Source organism: Sorex araneus, chromosome 2 (genome assembly GCF_027595985.1).
Source record: "Sorex araneus isolate mSorAra2 chromosome 2, mSorAra2.pri, whole genome shotgun sequence".
In the NCBI taxonomy this organism is placed as follows: Eukaryota; Metazoa; Chordata; class Mammalia; order Eulipotyphla; family Soricidae; genus Sorex; species Sorex araneus.
In genome coordinates, this window is record NC_073303.1 from 173,851,039 (window position 1) to 173,870,477 (window position 19,439).

At 41.7% G+C, this 19,439-nt stretch overlaps 1 protein-coding gene across 1 annotated transcript in view; it reads left to right on the top strand.

The window, feature by feature from the left end:
- The first annotated feature begins 5,556 nt into the window (after nt 1-5,556).
- GBE1 (1,4-alpha-glucan branching enzyme 1) overlaps nt 5,557-19,439 on the top strand; it is a 324,287-nt gene continuing 310,404 nt past the window's right edge. The window contains exon 1 of the mRNA XM_012932389.2: nt 5,557-5,969. Within this exon, the coding sequence (XP_012787843.2) occupies nt 5,848-5,969 (122 nt within the window). The 5' untranslated portion in view covers nt 5,557-5,847. The remainder of the gene's footprint in view (nt 5,970-19,439) is intronic.

Sequence of the window (19,439 nt, forward strand, 5' to 3'; positions counted from 1 at the left end):
AAAAAATTTTTTGGTTGTTGTACTGTCCTCGATGCTCCTCACATCTTACAAGTATTTTTACTTCTATCTATACAGCTTGACTAATGACCTCAAATTGTCATTACTTTTGTTTTTATTTCTCAATAGATAAGATTACCAAGTCTTCAGATATTGAATAGAATAAGGGCTAAAAACTCACCACTTGTTTTGTTGTTTGATGACTAGAAGGTGGATTGATTTAGAAAAAGAACTATACCCATAGAAGAAACACAAGCCAGTTTACAATTTCTTAGGAAGAAAATGGGATAATCTTGTAAGAATATGGCAATGAATAGAGAGTGGTATTCTAGGAGCAGAAGGGAGAAAGGGAGAGAAAACCTGAGGGAGAGAAGAAAAAGGACAGGGAAAGACAGGATGGGGGACAGAACTACACTGTAGCACTGTCATCCCATTGTTCATCAATTTGCTTGAGCAGGCACCAGTAACATCTCCACTATGAGACTTGTTGTTACTGTTTTTGGCATATTGAATACGCCTCAGGTAGCTTGAAGGCTCTGCCAGGGAGACAGAACTAAAGGCAATAAATGTCTTCCCATCACAGCCTGGCAACTATGAAGTGCAAAGGGAAATGCTCCTTAGCCCCGTTTTTTCCTAATGGTTATTTGTAGCTGGTATATAGTTCCATATATTTTGCTGAACTTACATTTGATATTATTTTATACTAAAAATACCTTTTTATACACTTTAAAGTGGCTTTACTGGGCTCTTATTCAGATACCATATGCCTATTTAAAGCATAACTCCAATAGGTTTAATCAGAGAATTGTGCAACCATGATTACAATCAATTTTAGAAAATTCTCATCACCCCTAACAGGAATTTTATAACCTGTAATGGTCCTCACCATTCTATATAGCCTCAGGAAACTAATGCTCTATTTTCTATCTCTATAAATAGCTGTTCTGGAGAGTTCATGGAAATGTAAATAAGGCATATGTAGTCTTTTATGAATAGTTTCTTTCACTTGGAATGCTTTCAAGGTCAATCACTGTTGCAGCATGTATCAATAAACTCTTGGTTTTATATTTTAAAAAATAACAAAATAATTTTGACTAATCAGAAGAAATATCAAATGAGTCTGCTAGGGAGGCATAGTACAATTTCTCAGTATTGGAAGACTGTCATCAAAATGAAGCCATTTCAAATGAATTGATAATCCACTATTTGTCACTGTTATCTATTCATTAGTAAATGATTTTCTAATTATTACTTCCATTTCTAAATTATGTGGCAGCCAAATGAAATGTCTAAATGCACACTTTCACTGGGATATTCAGGAGCTGCACCTAGAAAACACCTCCTTTTCTAATGTACCTCTTTAAAAGGCCAAAGACAGAATTGACCTGATCTTCTCTACTTCTATATCCAATTATTTGTCCAACTTTGCATTTTTACTTCTGAAATATTTTTTCTCTTTTGGTGTTCCAATGCTGTGATGGGTTAAAATGTGTTTCCTCAAAAAGGATGTTGAAGTAGCTCAGGTGACCATCAGTACTTCCAAATGTGACCTTGGTTGGAAACATGGATGTTACAGATTTGTTAGGATAAGCTCACAGAGAAGAGCATGGTAGGTCTCCAAACCAGTGTGATTTGTGACTTCATGAAAAATACTGTGTGGAGATAAGTTCAGGGAGAATGATACGTAAAGATGACCACTGAGATTGAAGGAGGCCTCAAACAAACAGAGCAAAGCCAAATATTTCTTACCTTGACTACAAAACTAAGAAAAACGTGCCCATATGGTCATAGGCAGCAGAACCATCAGAGCTGAGCTACAGAATTGAGTTTACTGGGTGGGCTGAAAGAGCTCTTCGAGGGGTCTTTGGAAAGTAGAGGAGGGAAGCAGGCACTTGGTGGTGGTTTTGGCATTGGTCCACATACCCATGAGTGCGTGCCATTAACAGTACTTGTAAGTCAAGGGGTCACAATCTCCATAAGAATGGGAAAGAAAAAAAGAGGCTTGGTAAAATTCTTCTTTAGATTTTGCACTAAGAACCAATAAAGATAACCTCTTGATTTCAAACTTAACAGTCTTCAGAACTGCAGATTTTTTACTGTTTTTTTTTTTCTTTTGGGGTCACACCTGGCAATGCACAGGGGTTACTCCTGGCTCTGCACTCAGGAATCACTCCTGGCACTGCTCAGCGGACCATATGGGATGCTGGGAATCGAACCCCGGTCGGCCCTGTGCAAGGCAAACTCCCTACCCGTTGTACTATTGCTCCAGCCCCAGATTTTTTACTGTTTTAAGCTATAATTTTGTGATACTTTGTTGCACTATTCCTGGTAACATAATACAAAACAAAACCAGAAAACAGAACAAGAATTTTGGAACTTTTTAGATATTTATTATGAACACTTTTCAAATCCCCAATTCTCCCTTTTTCTCTGCTAATATTAACCATGCCATCCTCTTTTTTTTACAGACATTGTAATGATTTTCTCATTGTCTTCTGTGTACATTCTTGTAATTCCATACAGGATTTCCAAAGAAGAGCATGTTTTTTGTTATTATTATTATTTTTGGCACAAAACTCAATAGAATCCTATCATTCTAAAAGGCACTATTTGGTCAATAGTTCATAGCTTTTAGAACTTCCTTCTTGGTACCCACTTCCTTCTTTTTTAGCTAGAAATGCAGTAGATTTTTACTTTTCTGTGATTATCAACTCATTCCCTATAACAAACATTCTTTACTTGAAATGAGCTTCCTCTCATGGTTTGTTCCTTGCCATTACACTAAAGTTTAAATATCAGTCTAAGTGCGCCTCCCTGACCATTAGACTAAAAAGACATACTGCTTGTTTTAAATTCCTGGTTATTTGTGAGGAACCAAAAAAAAAATTATATTGCTTACTCATTGAGTCCATAACTGTTCCCTCTGTATTCCCTGCTTTAAATATGTTTTATATAACCATGACTTATCTTGGGCATCACTTACCCTGAGTACCTAGGAAACTGGTGGGTACCTGGGATTTCATACATCAATTCACTAATGAACACTATAGAACAACTTCCTGCCCTCTTGAACTTGAGTACTAATGGGGGAGATAAGTGAAGAAAGGACAAGAAATGACCATTGTATAAAAATGTGCTATTTGATTAAATTGAGTAGGAGAGATTCCCTAAAATAAAGGATACTGAAGAGTCTAGACAGGAGAATCACAGACTTCTTAGAGATTGCTTGAAATTTATGTTGAGACCGTAAAGAATCCCCAGTAGAAATAAGGGCAGTAAGAGTCTTGAGACTATCAGGACTGGTAGTCCCGAGACTACCAAAAAATCCCAACACAGTGATTTTCCAGAGAATGTAACCAGAGAATAGTTAGTTAAGCCAGAGAATGAGAAAAGTACTGAAAAGCTAGTGAGGGACAAAGAATGGGAAGGATAATAATGCAAGTGAATCAGCATTTCGTTTAATTGATTATTTGGACAGAGCCCTACTATTTAACTGCAACAGCACCTCTAAATTTAGTAAGCTGCAAAATCATGGGCACACTGATTAAGTCTCTAAGAACTTTAAACAACGGTACTAATCATTGTCCTAGCATCCATAGAACACTGGCACTGATAATGAATTCTAAGTGACAGATTCCTCTAGGAGGGGGTCCTGATACAGTACAGCCCCAGTGAGAGACCTGGCTGGCTGTATAAGAGACAGATGATGAGAAGGTCGATTTAAGTTAAATATTGGTTCAAGTTGGTTTAGTTCTTTTTTTTTTCTTTTTGCCACGTGAACAGAGATTTTAACAAGCAGGTAGAGACAGGAAACCAGTATTTTGAGAAACGTTTACGATTACAGATTCAGATCTGTAGGTCCATAGGGTATCTAGTTTGAGTCTCCAGTGTTTTATTATTGGCTACAAATTGGCATCCTGCCGTCTTTCTGTAAGAGCCTAAGGTTGCCATGCCCCCCAGCATGTTCACTTTATTAGTGAATCACCGTGAGACAAAGTTAGACTTACAGGTTTTCATGCCTACGTTTCAGTCATACAATGATCGAGTGCCCATCCCTCCACCAGTGCCCATTTTCCATCACCAATGGTCCCAGCATCCCTCCCACCACCCCCACCCTGTCCCCTTCACCCTGCCTCGGTGGCAGGGCATTCCCATTTGCTCGCTCTCTTTTTGGGTGTTGTGGTTTGCTACAGAGATATTAAGTAGGCAGCTTGTTCTGTCTATAGTCTATTTTCAGCCTGTATCTCCCATCCCTAGTGGGCCCGCCTAGCACCCTTTGCTTGGTGATCCCTTCTCGATCAGAGCTGCTTCTTCACCTAGCCTGTGAGGTCAGTTTCCAAGCTGTGGAGTACTCCTCTCGGTACTTATCTCTACTATTCTTGGGTGTTAGTCTCCCATTCTGTTACTTTATATTCCACAAATGAGCAGCATGTTCACCTTAAAAAGTACCAGTTTCTAAGTAACTTTCATCAAGCACTTTTTATCAATTTCTTGACAAAACATGTTTTAATGTTTTAAACTTAAGGTCCAGGGTTGAAGGAAGGAGCCTCTTCGTCCTTCGTAGCTCCCTATAAGTCTCCACTCCTGCCTTCCTTGGTACAGATAACCACAAACCCCGGGTTTCAGAGCTTTTCACAAAGCAGCCAGGATATTCCAGGGCCAGCCAGGGTATACATGGGTTTAGGAGCTTCTGTTGCACTCCATCAGGTGGCACCTCATCAGAGCCTAGCACAGAGCTTGGGGCACGGGCCCCTCCGGATACAGCCCCCAAACCCAACCCAAATCCCCGGGCTGACGAGTCCAATCCTCTGTGCACGGCTTCAAAGCAAAACGAATCCTTGAGCAAGGAGGCAGGCCATTAGTGGGAAGGAAAAATTTTGCAACTTCCAGTGCGATTGGAAGCCTCATAAACTGCACCAAGTTAGAGGTCTGTTTGTTTTGTATTTTCGCCCCAACTTTGGGGCTGAAACTTAAAATAAAGGAGGGTAGAGTTGCATTTCGATTTCAGGCCTTTCCCTTTACCACTTGGCACTTCAAGAAGGCTTTCACGGTTGTCCTGTCTGCTACCACCACTACAAACTAAAGTGGTAAGCTCTCCTAACCTTTCCCCAGTTTGCAGAGCGGGGAGAAGAAAACTCATCCAAGGGCATGCTGATGCCTTTGGGGTTAGCAACCCGGGTAAAAAAGTCTCCGCACCCACCAAGCTGTCCCGGGGACGGTTAGGCTCCTGACCCAGTGGAAAAGTCGGGCGCTCCTGCTTGAGGAAGCGCTGGTGACAGATCCGGCGGCTATTTCTAGTTTCCCCCACCTACGGAGAACTTTTCACCTCTGGATTGACTCGGGGCTGAAAGTCCCCCCGAGCGCAGGCTGGGAACCCTGAGGACGGAAGGTCCTCTTGCAAAGGAAATCAGGAGCCCCCCACTCCCCTCCCGTGCAAGCGGCTGCCCCGTGCCCGTTTGAGAGCAAAGGGGAGAGGGATTAAGAGCCCCCAGAGTGGAGCCGGGTCAGGAGAAGGCGGCGAAATGGAGCTAGCGGTGCCGGGGACGGGCTGCAGGGGTTTCCCCAGGCTGCAGCGAGGCAGAGGGACAGCGGGTGCCAGGGCCCGGGTGCAGCGGTTCCCAGGTGCACGCGCGGGGTGGGCGGAGAGGCCCCCGGCACCCTCCTCCTCTCGCCAGCCTTGGACCTGCGTCCCGGGACCTCCCAGCAGCGGGAGGTGGGGGTGGGGGTGTGTGCAGAGCGGCCGTTCTCCCGGCTATAAAGGGCCCAGGGCGCCGTGCGGCTCCGCCCTCGCCGCCTCCGTCGGCCGCTCTCGACCCTCTCGGGCCTCGGCTACTCAGGCTGTGGCGGAAGATGGCGGCGGCCGAGAGTCAGGCCGACAGCACGGAGAGGGCGCTGGCGGCCGTGCCCGACTTAGCCCGGCTGCTGGAGATCGACCCGTACCTGAAGCCCTTCGCCCAGGACTTCCAGCGCAGGTAACCGCCTAACTCTCCCTCCCGCCACCTCGCGGACCCCGGGCCGCCTAGAGGATTTTCTGGCGCCGAGGGCCGACTAGGAGGGCCAGCGCGCCTCCTCGGGCGCTCAGGCCCCGCCCCGCGGCGCCCCCTTCGCCCAATCCCGGCCTGGCTCCGTCCCGGAACGGACCCGCCCCCCGGAACCTGGCCCCGCCCCCCCGGAGTATAAAGCCGCCCCTCCCGGAGCTTTGCCACGCCCCCGGAGCCTGGCCCCGCCCCCGGAGCCTTGGCCCCGCCCACGACCGAAGGTGGTTGCAACTTCTGAGGGTGGGCGTGGGACCGACTGGATAACTGGCATCATTGACTTCCGGATTTGGGGGTTGACACCTCCCCGCCGCTGGGTCCTGGATAGTTTTGAGTAAACTTTTCCTCTCTCCTGCCCCCCTCGGCTCTCTGAATCAGCACTTTGGAGCCATTGCGTACGTGCGGTGCAGCTGCATGCAATGCCCACTGCAGATTTTCTGCACCCGTCTTGTGCTGTGGTCGCCCGTGCATAAGACCTGGCGTGGCTACTTGAGTATTCAAGATGTTCTAGCTTATTTCGTACAAATACTGTGATTTTATACTCAAGTGGATTCTCGCTCTCTTTTTTTTAATTGAAGCACCACGAGATAGAGCATTACCAAATTGTTCATGATTGCGTTTCAGACATACACTCTTCCCACACCCATTTCTCCACCAGTGTAATTTCCCAGCACCGGTGTCCCCAAACACCAGTGTCCCCAGTTTCCTTCCCACCCGTTCAAGCCCCCCCCCCCCCACCGGCCTGCCTCTATAGCAGACACCTCTTCTCTCATCCAAGAGGATTGTTTTGGGCGGCCCCTGTTCATTCCTTGTTAATGATCCCCTTTCAGAGAATATTAAACCCATCTTAATCACTCTTTCCCCTCCAGGGGTTGACATTGATGAGCAAAATTTACAGCTGCATTCATAGGTGTGTGGCACAGCCATCCTACAAAGCCAAATTTCTAGAGGTTGGTTCAAGAAGTGGCACTAATTTGTCTTGTATCATGTTGTATTAATTTGCTTTGCCATAACTTAGTTGCTGGGAAAATAATAGTAGTAGTCAACCCTCCTGTAATTATTACGAGACTCATAATTATACTCAGCTATATGTGTGTATATATGTAGTTTTAAAAATTATAGTTTATATATATTGTGTAGTCCTAAAAATGATCATCACACCAATTTAAAAGAGACAATAATTTTCTACCTTTTTATTTTCTTAAATTTTGTTTATTTATTTATTTTTATTTTTTTGCTTCTGGGGTCACACCCGGCAATGAATAGGGGTTACTCCTGGCTCATGCACTCAGGAATTACTCCTGGCTGTGCTTGGGGAACATATGGAACTCTGGGACTCGAACCCGGGTGGGCCGCGTGCAGGGCAAAGGCCCTTCCCGCTGTGTTATCGCTCCATCCCCGATTTTCTACCTTTTTAGCTAAGCCACTTGAGAATGAAAATTTCTAGTCCTGGATTACTTTGCGCTGGTGGGTGGGGGTGGCGGGGGCAAGGGCCAGCAATATAGTTGATTGGGAGTTTAACACAAACACAATTTGGAACACAAAGATGTTTTACCTGTAATCAATTCAGCAACTGTTTATTAGAGAATCCCTTTGAAGGAAAAGAAATGAATACAAAGTTGAATTCAGTGTCTAATTCCAGACCACTTTACCCATGAGTCAGTCTCAGAGTTGCAGTTGCTAAATGAATCGGATTTTTGAAATTTTTGTAAGTTATTTAAGGAGTAATCTTATGAAATTGTTTTCAGAATTTATAATGCAGTATTTTTTTCAAAAATCATGATTTAATCTTTATAATTCAAGTTTAGATTAGATTTGGAAATAGCACATTTTAGAGCAAAAGATGATGGTAAAGTAATTTTTAATGTGCTTAGTAGCACTGATGTTAGTCTACTGGTATGCTTTTTAAAAAATGACAGAAAATTTCAAAGAGTCACAGAAGTGTTTTTCCTCCTTAATTTTTTAAAAAAGAAGAACCCAACAGTTTCCTAGTAGACAGACATCTCTTGTTAAATTTTTTTTCTGTAATTCAGTTCAACTCCATTTGGGAGTGATACAATTTTGATCTTCTTTCATGCTTTGTCAAAACTAATGAGGAGGACAAAGGCCAGAATAAAGAAGTGGGGGCATTTCTGTGTTCTCGGTGGAAAGACTGGCCCAGTGGGCCTTTGCGCCTCCCTCTGACCCCGTTTCTACTTCTGGCCTTAGTTCTGAGTAATTGCCATTTTCCAGCACACATGTTCCATTTAGGCATATCAAATAGTAAATTAGTAGTTTGGCAGTGGTAACATTTACTATGAACATTAACAAACAGCAAATTCCTCCATAAAATCTGGTCCTGGTTACTTTTCCTTTCTGGTTATTTATTTATTTATTTATTTATTTAATAACACACTTAGGTGCTCAGTGCATCTTTGGCCTAACACAATATACAAGTCAACCCTATAGCTTTGAATCCAGCTCATGAAGAAAGTTTTGGGGACCAAAACAGTATGTAAGAATTGTGATGGGGAAGGGTATTTCTTTTTTAGTTTTTTAATTTTTTAAATTTTTTTGGGTCACACCTGGCAATACTCAGGGCTTACTCCTGGCTCTGCACTCAAGAATCAGTGCTGGTGGTGCTTGGGGAACCATCTGGGATGCTGGGGATTGAACCCGGATCCACCACATGCAAGGCAAATGCCCTGCCTGCTGTACTATCACCCAGGCACTTTTTCATCTCTTTATAGCCAACACAAAATTAGAAATTATATTAGATACATTTGTTGTTTTTATTTACCACCTTTTCTATAACTGTGTTATCAATTATGTGGATTAGTCAATATTGTCATAAAGTAAAAGTTATTTTATTAAATCGTATATTATAAAATACTGTGAGATCTATTAGAGATGTTACTGGTGCCTGCTCATGCAAAAAGATGAACAACGGGATGATAGTGCGATAAAACACTGTATATGTGATAGACTGTGCAGTATCTTATTTGATGACCTTTAAAGATAGAATTTCCTCCCTGTGAATTCAAGCGTGGGTGCATCCAATGGTGGATAGCTGTTCTCCCTGGTGCCCAAATGAAAGGACAGGGCCACAGGCTGGTTGCTAACCAGTGACCATTTATTCAACAGCTTCAGTTATTAGAAATCATGAAGGGTCTGGGTACACATGGGTGTGGTTGGACATTATCAAACCAATAAACAGATGTAAAGCCCTTCCTTCAGGGGAAGTTCTTCTAGAAGATTAACTGAAGGACAAAATCTCATCTCAGCACTCTAGATTACTAAGAGATTAGTCAAGGGCAGGATTCCATCTAAGGGCATATTGCTTTCTCCTTTTCTTAGTAATCCATTTAAAAAAAATTAAATCACCATGAGATACAGTTACAAAGCTTTCATGTTTGAGTTTCGATCATGAGAAGAATGAGAGGGACCAGCTCATTCCCTTTCCCATAAGGCTTGGTGTTTGCCATTATTGTTACCGCATACCTTGGCTTCTCATTGGGGTTTGGAAGATGGTGGCCACCGAAATTCCTAGCGGGCAGGTGGAGGGACTGACCTGCCTCTGTCTGGAGTAGTCCAGTGAAATCGACCTATTGCAGAGTCCGGTGGCATCCCTTCAGCGAGCTGCTCTGTTCTGAGATTCTTTTGTGTGTCTCTTAACAATCCATTTAAACTATCATATTGCATTTACTTCTCACTAATATTTCTCATCATTTTGTGTGAACACAGTAAGATATATTAAGCTAGAAGGGTGGCTCTCCTGGGGACATCTCATTATGTATATCCCAAACTGCACTCCTCAGACGAGGTTAGTCTTTCCTAACCCCCAAAGTGTCCTTATTCAGTTACTTCATTTTGGGTCATGACAGAGTTTGTTCCACAACTGTACTCTTATTATCCTTCTTATCGCACATAGCCTGTCTCATTTCGATGCTAGGTAGCTTATGGCTTACCTTGAGGCCATCCAAGTCCCTCCTGGGACCCTCTTTTTTGGGGGTGCTAGGATGTAAGGCTGAGTCAGGTAAATATGATGGATACCCAGGAGTAAATATTTGGAGTCAGTTAACTCCCAAGTTACAAAAGCATAGCATTAACTGTCTTCCTGTGTCTATGCAAAAAGGACATTGTTAAACCATTCAAAGGACAAAAAATGAAAGAGAAAAGCAATATAGGATTAAGAGTGCCTGATGGAATGGGGTGTGCCTCGGGAGCACTGTGATCGGTGTAACTCAGTAAACCTCCGTGCTGCAGGAGCAAGGACAAACCAATGTTATCCAACACTTCCTGACTCTCCTGCTTTTTTCTTTTGTTTTGGGGTGTTCCAGGCTTACTACTGACTGCGTTCAGGTATCGTATGAGGTGCTGAGAATTGAACCCTGATTGGTCTGTGCAAAGCCAGACCTTAACCCCTCGACTGTTTCTTCCTTCCCATCTGCTTTATTAGTATTATTATATTGCAGATTGTTGTGGTGATCTAGTGAGCAGTACTTCACCAGATGAGGTGATGGCCTCACAACACATCACTAGGTCCGATGGCAAACCAGCATATTAGAATTTTAAAGCTCTAGTCAAGGCTCTTCTCAAGTGAGTCACTCAAGGCTCTGGGCTGATGAACACTTCGTTTTGAAATATGTTTCTACAATGGCAGTGGCAAGGAGCAGACATAATGTTGACTGTGCACTGTTCCTTATGGCCTTTGCCTATCAGTGAGGAACTTTTGCTGATACATTTTTTTGTCCACTGCAAGTCAGATGTGCCCTCTTAACCAAGAATGGGGAAGAGAGAATGGGTGTTTTAGAACAGTCAGAAAGAAAAGTTGTGGTAAAATCTATCTGTAATAACATATTTATGTACTTTCTGTTTAATTGATATCTATGTGGTACTTATTGATACATTGTATATTAATCCTCAAATTGTAGATACTTTGTATATTACTATATCATGTAATATAAATATATTAATATATGATAAAAGATTATATAGCATATTATTATACAATACACCATAATATATTATATATTCATATATTTATAATGTATATGAATAATGTGCATTATATATTATTGTGGATGCTTTTTAGATACATTGTACATTAATCCTCAAATTAAATTTATTTGTAAAACCACAAGATAGGAAGAATAGGCATTTTTCTTTTTCTTTTTTTTTTTTTTAGATGAATGATCTAAAGTTTGACCAAATAACTGGTTTTAGCTCACATGGCTACTAAGTTCCCCTGCAGGTTTAAAACTATTTCCAGTAATTAACAGTTATTGCCAACAATTATTACCAATTGTTAACAATTTCTTGTTATACTTTCTTCTCTTTATCTCTAGCATCGAACATTTCGGATTACTTTGGGATTTTCTGAACATGCTATGACTGCTTTTGCTTTTCTTTCATTTTCTCTGGTGTTTTTTTTCCCCCTTTGTTCCTTTCTTTCTTTTTTTTACTTTATAATGTAGTTCACAATATTTCATTACATTTAATATTCAAACACCAATTCCATCACCATTACACCTTCCCACCACCGTATTTCAGATGTTTCCATCCCAAACCCCAATTCCAGACCCAAAGCAGAACTGACATAATATATATTGTATTGTTTGTTATGAAAAACTGCTGCAAATGCTATAAAAAAGTATCCTTAGAGGGAAGATTGTGGAGATTGTTGTATTTCACCCAGTGGCCATTAAGCCCTACTACAAGAGATCACTAACGTGTTCTTAAATGTTGAGCCTTGTGTGCTTTATACATATTAAAAAATGTATATTTCCTTCTAAGATTGGTTGCCTCCTACTTTGAACCCTATCGTGTGGTGTGGTAATCTTGCAGTATGGGTAAGGTGTGTGGTTTGAAGTATTGTGTGGCCATGAATGTGGCCGCGTGATCCAGGAATAGATTCACTCTTGGGTGAGGCTCAGCCCGAGTGTGTGGAGAGCGACCTTGAGCATGATGGCAGCTGGGTTCTGGAGGTTTTCGGCTGCTGGGGCTGGGTCCTTTGGAACCGGGAGGGGTCTCACCTGCCCCACAGTGGGGTGCCCTGAGTGAAACAGCCTGGTGCAGGGTCCAGCGAGCATCATGTTATGCTCCCTTCTGGGAGAAAAGGATGTGTGATCTGGATGGTGGCCAATGATGAGATTATCTGGCACCAGCCAGAGGTGGCTTATGGGCATGACTGATGGGTTCCGGAGACAGGGGGGTACAGTCAGAGGATCTCCATTCCCCATCCCGCTGAACCCAGAGTTCTCAGTTGCAAAGTCCCGCCTACCTTTTTTTCCCCAGAGTTTCACTGTGGGTGAGGCTCGGCCCAAGTATGTGGAGAGTGGCTGTGAACATGGCAGTAGCTGGGTTTTGGAGGTTTTCAGCTGCCAGGGCTAGATCCCTTGGGGCAGGGAGGGGCCTCACCCATCCCCACTCCGGGGTGCCCCGAGTGAAACAGCCTGATGGGGGGTCTGGTGGCATGGTTATGGCGAGTGTCATGTTATGCTTTCTTCCCCTTCGTTCATTTCTTTCTTTTTTTTTTTTTGGGTCACACCCGGCAATGCATGGGGGTTACTCCTGGTTCTACACTCAGGAATTATTCCTGGCGGTGCTCAGGGGACCATATGGGATGCTGGGATTCGAACTCGGGTCGGCCACGTGCAAGGCAAATGCCCTACCCGCTGTGCTATCGCTCCAGCCCCTGTACCTTTCTTTCTAATGTAATAGGTTATCAGAACTTTTCTGTAGGCTGTGCTTATGTATTTCTACTTTGTATACTTTCTCTAGGCACTCTCATTCTTCTATGGATTTCATCTCTGTACTGAAACTTGATCTATGATCACCCCAGATGTATCTCAAGATCTGAGACATATATGTATTCAGCTTGAAGTTCTATACATATAGTATATAAAATGTGTAACACAGAATGTCACTGTCACTATCACTGTCATCCCATTGCTCATTGATTTGCTCGAGCGGTCAACAGTAACATCTCCATCTTGAGTCTTGTTGTTACTGTTTTTGGCATATCAAATATGACACGGGTAGCTTGCCAGGCTCTGCCGTGCGGGCAAGATACTCTTGATAACTTGTCGGGCTCTCTGAGAGGGGCAGAGGAATCGAACCTGGGTCAGCTGCGTGCAGGGCAAATGGCCCTACCGCTATGCTATCGCTCTAGCCCAAAACAGAATGTAGGGTTATTTATTCCAAATGAATTTTTTGCTTTTTCCCGCTTACTCAGAATGTACGTTACCCTTGTCTACCAATTTCATGAGTCTAAAATTTACACCCTTCATTACTCTTCTCTGCCTCTTTCCTCTTACGGGTAGTATATTGTGACCTCTGTTTTTTCAAGTTTATGATACTCTGTATTTCAATTTCTCTCTTTTTTTATGTTTTTAAAATCGAATCACTGTGAAATTCAGTTACGAAGATGTTTGTGATCTGGTTTCACTCACACAGTGTTCCAACACCCATCCTGCCAGCACTGTACATTTCCCACCACCAATGTCTTCAGTTTCCCTTCTGTGACCTTGACACCCCCCCCCCCCAGCCTGTCCTTATGGAAGACATTTTCCTTCTTTGTCTCTTTCTCTCTCCTTTTGGGCTTTATGGCTTGCATGTTCCAGATATTGAGAGGTTTCTTCCTTTACCTACTTTCAGCAACTTTCAGCACACAGTACTTACCAGAGTGATCACTTCCAGCTATCTTTGTCATAGTGGTCTCTTCTCTATCCCAACTCAGTTCTTTGCCAGCACTTGAAGCAGGCGTCCATCAGTGACTGATCCTCCTGGCCTTTGTTTGTACTGTCCTTGGGTATTAGACTCATACTGTGTTTTGTTTTGTTTTTTACATCCCACAAATGAGTGCAGTAATTCTATGTCTGTCCCTCTGCTTCCGAATAATTTTACCCAGCATGATACTCTCCTTGTCCATTTCTTTATAAGCGTGTATTCCTACTTCTATCATTCTGTGGTCACCAAGTGAGAAGGGGCACTAAAATATCAATGAAATACATTGAAAACATGTTATTCATTTTACATATATCCTTTTATATTAAATATTAAAAATTTTCATTTCAAATTTTGTGTAGGCTCAGAAATTAGGGGTCTAAACATACTGAAAAAGGCAAGAATGATTAAAATTGGGAGTGTTTTTCTGATCTAAGCATGACTCTTAGTACAAATGAATTATTAAGTGAAACTGTTCTATATTTAATTTTTATGCAAAGAAGTATTTTCTTCTGATCTACTGTTAAACTGGATCTTAACACATTACTATCATTTTGTCTTTTTTGAGGGGGCTGCATTGATGGTGAGCAGGACTTACTCCTCACTCGAGACTCAGGGATCACTCCTGGAAGTACTCCGGAGATGATTTGCAGTGCTGGGGATCAAACTGGGTTTGATTGTATGCAAGACAGGTGTCTTAACCTCTGTACTAACTCTGCAGCCCAAGAATATCATTTTGAAGTGTTCCAGAGTACTATCTTAGTCTTGGATTCCACACATTTTGGTCTAGCTCTAAGTCTACTCTTACTTTTCTGCATGATCTTTCTTCTGATTAGTGCATAATTGACTGTTGTAATAACAACACATGCTTTCGGATTCAGGTTAGTGGTTATATTGGGTGATTTCCCTGACTTTCTTCTGGCCTCAAAAGTTCCTTTACCTCTTGGCCACCATTTTGAAACCTGAGGTTGTAAGAGTGATCAACCACAGTGTAGTTGTCCTTATTATCTCTTGTAATTCAACTTGATTATTTTCTCTCGTGAGTGGGTACTGTGTCTGTAATGTTTGCTCACTTGTTTTGTAGAACTATACCTGATTTATCACTGTGTCACTGTCATCCCATTGCTCATCGATTTGCTTGAGAAGTACTAGTAACATCTCCATTGTGAAACTTGTTGTTACTGTTTCTGGCATATCGAATATGCCACAGGTAGCTTGCCATGCATCTGCCGTGTGGGTGAGATACTCTCTGTAGTTTGCCGGGCTCTCCCAGAGGGGTGGAGGAATCAGACCCGGGTCGGCCGTGTGCAAGGAAAAGGCCCTTATTATTATTATTACTATTGGGATCTGATTTAACCTCACAGTAGTTACACTGTTTTGTTTGGGGGCCTCACCTGGAAGATACACCTGGCTGTGCACTCAGGGGCACTCCCTGAGTGGGCTCAGGGGACCATATAGGATGCCAGGGATCAACCGAGGTCTGCCGCATGCGAGACTAGCGCTTTGCCCGCTGTACTAGTGCTCTGGGCCCTAACGCTTGCATATTGGTTCATACAATTTATGACTCTCCATGATCTGCCATGGGTCAATAGTTGCTTTTATACTAGGTCAGGGTCAATGACTGTGTGCTGAGCTGGGAGGAGAGTCGGCTTCTGTAAATTCTTCCTTGTTCTCAGGACTTAATACTCAGAGTACCTGATATCCTCAAGAACTGAAGGCCCAAAGGGCCCTGCCCTTGGTTCACTGTTTCAATGTGGTTTACTCTTAGTAAAGAGCTGAAGATAACCAGTGAAAACCAAGACAGTTGTTATTAATTAAAACTTTCATCTCCACAGAGACTACAGATTTAATCATTGAAGAAATATTCAGCTTGAGAGAGCCTGAGGGTTAAATTGTGGGCCCAAGAGTGGGAAGAGAGGTTTTTCCAAGCCCAACTGTGTTTAAATATTACAAGGACAAGTGAACATCTTTATTTGTTTGAGATAGCAGTAGCTTTTCCATTGGTATCCGGGCAGAATTAGAAAGCAGCTTGAATTTGGAGTGTCAGCTATCCTAACAAAAATGGATTCTCAAAGCACAGATGTTGTATGTCCTATCTGAATGCTGTACTTTTTTCTCTGTGCCTGGCCAAGTTGTAGACTCTGAAGGAAGTCAGATGTCAATGATTTGAGAAGGCAGGGAAGAATCTGAAGATCAAAAGATATACCTGGCCTGCTCTTTTGTGCCAGTAGATTCATTTGCCCTTTGTCACTGAGATCTGTACTAACTCCAGAGTTACTCCCGAATTCTCCACAGCGATGGGCAAGAGACTCTGACCTCTTCTCTTTTTCAAAGTACCTCAAAATGACTTGATGGGGCATTTTGGTCTAGGTTAGGCTCTGGCTCCTGCTGCCAGCACCACCTGAGAAAATGACTCATTGTGTGGAAGCTCCTTAGAGGATTCAGTTTAGCTTCCACTACCCTGGTTCTAAGTGAGTGAGATGATAATATAGTCCCTGTGAACAGTGCTTTCAGTTTAGTGTTATAAGCATATTAATCTGCTCTTTGGAGATATATATTAAATTTCAGTTACCCATTCATGGCTATTAGAGGAAAACATGAAATTGTTTTCATTGGGGCGAATTGTGGCTCTCATGTACCTTTTATTCTCAAGTCAACTTTGACCGGCGTGAATTCTCTTCTGACACTGTCCAATAGTGGGTGCTCGTCACTATTTTGAATCCAGGATTCTTTTGTATCTTCTATATACAGAAATAATCTTATTCCATGTTAGCTATAGAGTGACAGAATTCTGGTACATTCAGAAAAAGTGAAACTCCACACAAAACATATGCTTTCATGCATTCTTTATCCAATTTGTTACATGATTTCATTGCAGTTTAACATTGTTTAAGGGGGCTAATTTGGGGCCTGAGCGATAGCACAGAGGGTAGGGCGTTTGCCTTGCATGCGGCCGACCCGGGTTCAATCCCCGGCATCCCATATGGTCCCCCAAGCACTGCCAGGAGTAATTCCTGAGTGCAAAGCTAGGAGTAACCCCTGAGCATTGCTGGGTGTGACCCAAAAAGAAAAAAAAAGGGGGGCTAATTTATGATTGGTCTTTGATGTTTTCCAAAGTAATACAGATCATACATTTAGTTTCCAATGGAAAATGAAAAAATGTATCAAAATATTGTAGAGTGTCCTTATTACAAAGTACAACATTAAGGAAAAGCTTGAATTTTAATTCTCATGAGTGTTAAAGATTCTGGAATTCCAGGAAAAATTAATCAGCCTCTGTGAAACTCAGTTTCTTCTTCTGTAAACATCTTGTAGGTGTTTGAAAATACTTGGAATGTAACTAAAAATGCTCAGTATATAAATGAGTTTTTCATGATGATAATTTTAGCAAACTAACCTTTTATCTCAAGTATTTGCCAATATCATTTATAGAAAGATGTATTTATCTTAGCATCCTTGATATTACATCCTTAGGTAAAACATCAGATAAATAACATGAGTAGAAATGTCTTCTAACTTCCCATTTTTTGGCTGGTTAATAACATCTTTTGAGGGGGGTGGGGGGTGCCTTTCTTTTTCCCTAGCAGAGTGCTTGTATGAATGAGGTGAGGAGGTGGTAATTTTAATAATAATCTAGTAGAGAAGGAAAATAACACATTTAAACTTTGATCCTTAATTCGGAGAGGAAATGATAAGGCAATTTCCAGTTTACTATAAGCTGAAGGCAAGATGAGTCCTCGGATCTAATGAGCACAAATTTCCTTTCATTGGGAGAGGTAAATGCTAGCCTGCAGAAGCTCAAAATCACTCTGTTCTTGATCTGATTCCCCTGCCTTTTTTCTCCTTTCATCTGACTGCTAAGTGTTCATATTCTTGGGCATCAAACAACTGCAGGGATTTTCTTCCTGCTAAACTCTGGATGGTTGGAGGAATGGAGTTACTAATAGCAGATATAACTTTCAAAATCAGAAGGAAAAAATACATGTTAGCAGCTTTAAGACTTTGAAAATAAAAGTGCTATCTACTTGCGCTCAAAGCATCAATCTAATAGGGAGTTCTATTAACTAAATTATTAATAATATTAATAAGCTATTAAATCCTATTCAATCTACAATCTTATTCAGATCTGTTAAGTTTTATTACTCTATTAATAAGGAAAACTGATGCTTTTCTTTTTAAATGTTTATTATTTTTTAAATTTAGTTTCATTTATATAGTTATTCACAGTGATTCATTACATTCAATATTCCAACACCAATTCCACCACCTTTACACCTTCCTACCACCATTATTTCCAATTTTTCCAATCACCACTGAAGTCAGCCCTGATAGCAGTCCCTAAATGATTTATTTTGTAAAGCTAGTTATGAGTAACTCACTAAAAATGAACAAAAAAGATTTCTTCAGAAGAAAAAGGACTGGACTACTCATGTGTTTTATTACATTCACTAAATTTCAGTGAGAAACTATTTCCTGGTATGTACTTTCTGTCTGTCATCTAAAAATGTGGTAACCAGAAATCAAGTCTATAGATAGACTGTTTGTATAGGTAACCTTGAAGGTTTTCAGATACTTAGCAAGTGAGAATAAACATTTATTTGACCAATAAAATAATGTTACTCAATATTATGGGCTGGAGCAATAGCACAGTGGGTAGGGTGTTTGCTTGTACATGGCCAACCTGGGTTCAATGCCTCCATCCCTCTTGGGGAGTCTGGCAACCTACCAAGAGTGTCCTGCCCAGACGGCAGAGCCTGGCAAACTCCTCGTGGCATATTTGATATCCAAAAACAGTAACAACAAGTCTCATAACGAAGATGTTACTGGTGCCCACTCGAGCAAATCAATGAGCAATATTATCAATCTAATGTATTTTTATTTTTATAAAGGATGAGATGTGATCTATAATGAGAAATTATATTTAATTATAAACAACTGAATTATATAAATAGCATCTCTGCTATATTCATAAATACAGTCTCTGCTACAGTAAACAGAAAATTAATTCTGTGTTTTGATTTTTTTGTAACAGAAAACATACCCTCAACTACAAGATAATCTCAAACAGTTGAGTTCGTATTTTTCACAAAGGGAAGAATGATGGTTTGGGCATTAACAAAAGTCTTTCCTTTATGTTTCTGCTCTACTGCCTTTGACATACGGCCTTTATTCTTATACAGAGCAGGTGACTGGGTATGTATAGACATCACATCCAAGTTCTGTTTTGCAGCATGGAGGGTCCCTCCTTGGTGATCCTTGGGAGGCCTGGGACACTCCCAGTGATATTTAGCCAACAGGGCTATCAGTTCAGTGCGAGGGCTGAAGAATACAGTTCTTCTCCGGCTGTGCTGTGCTGAGGTATTACCTAGACTATCTCTGCAGGGCTTGGAGACCTCCAGGACCACAACCAACAATGCTTTGGTGACCATGTGTGCTTTTATGTGTACCCTGTACTATTTTGTAAAGCTAGTTAGCTCTTGCAACTCCTACATTCATCTTCGTACCAGTTCTACGCACTAGCTTACTCTGCCCATTGAATCTAACCACATGTTAATTTTCCTGAAAACTGCATTTCATGTTTTGAGTTGACAAATTATTGAGCAGGCCCATGTGAGCCTGGATTATTTAGATGCACACATATATTTCTATGAAATGACCTCTTGGCTCATTCATCACAATTACTCAGGACTTCCTTGTTCT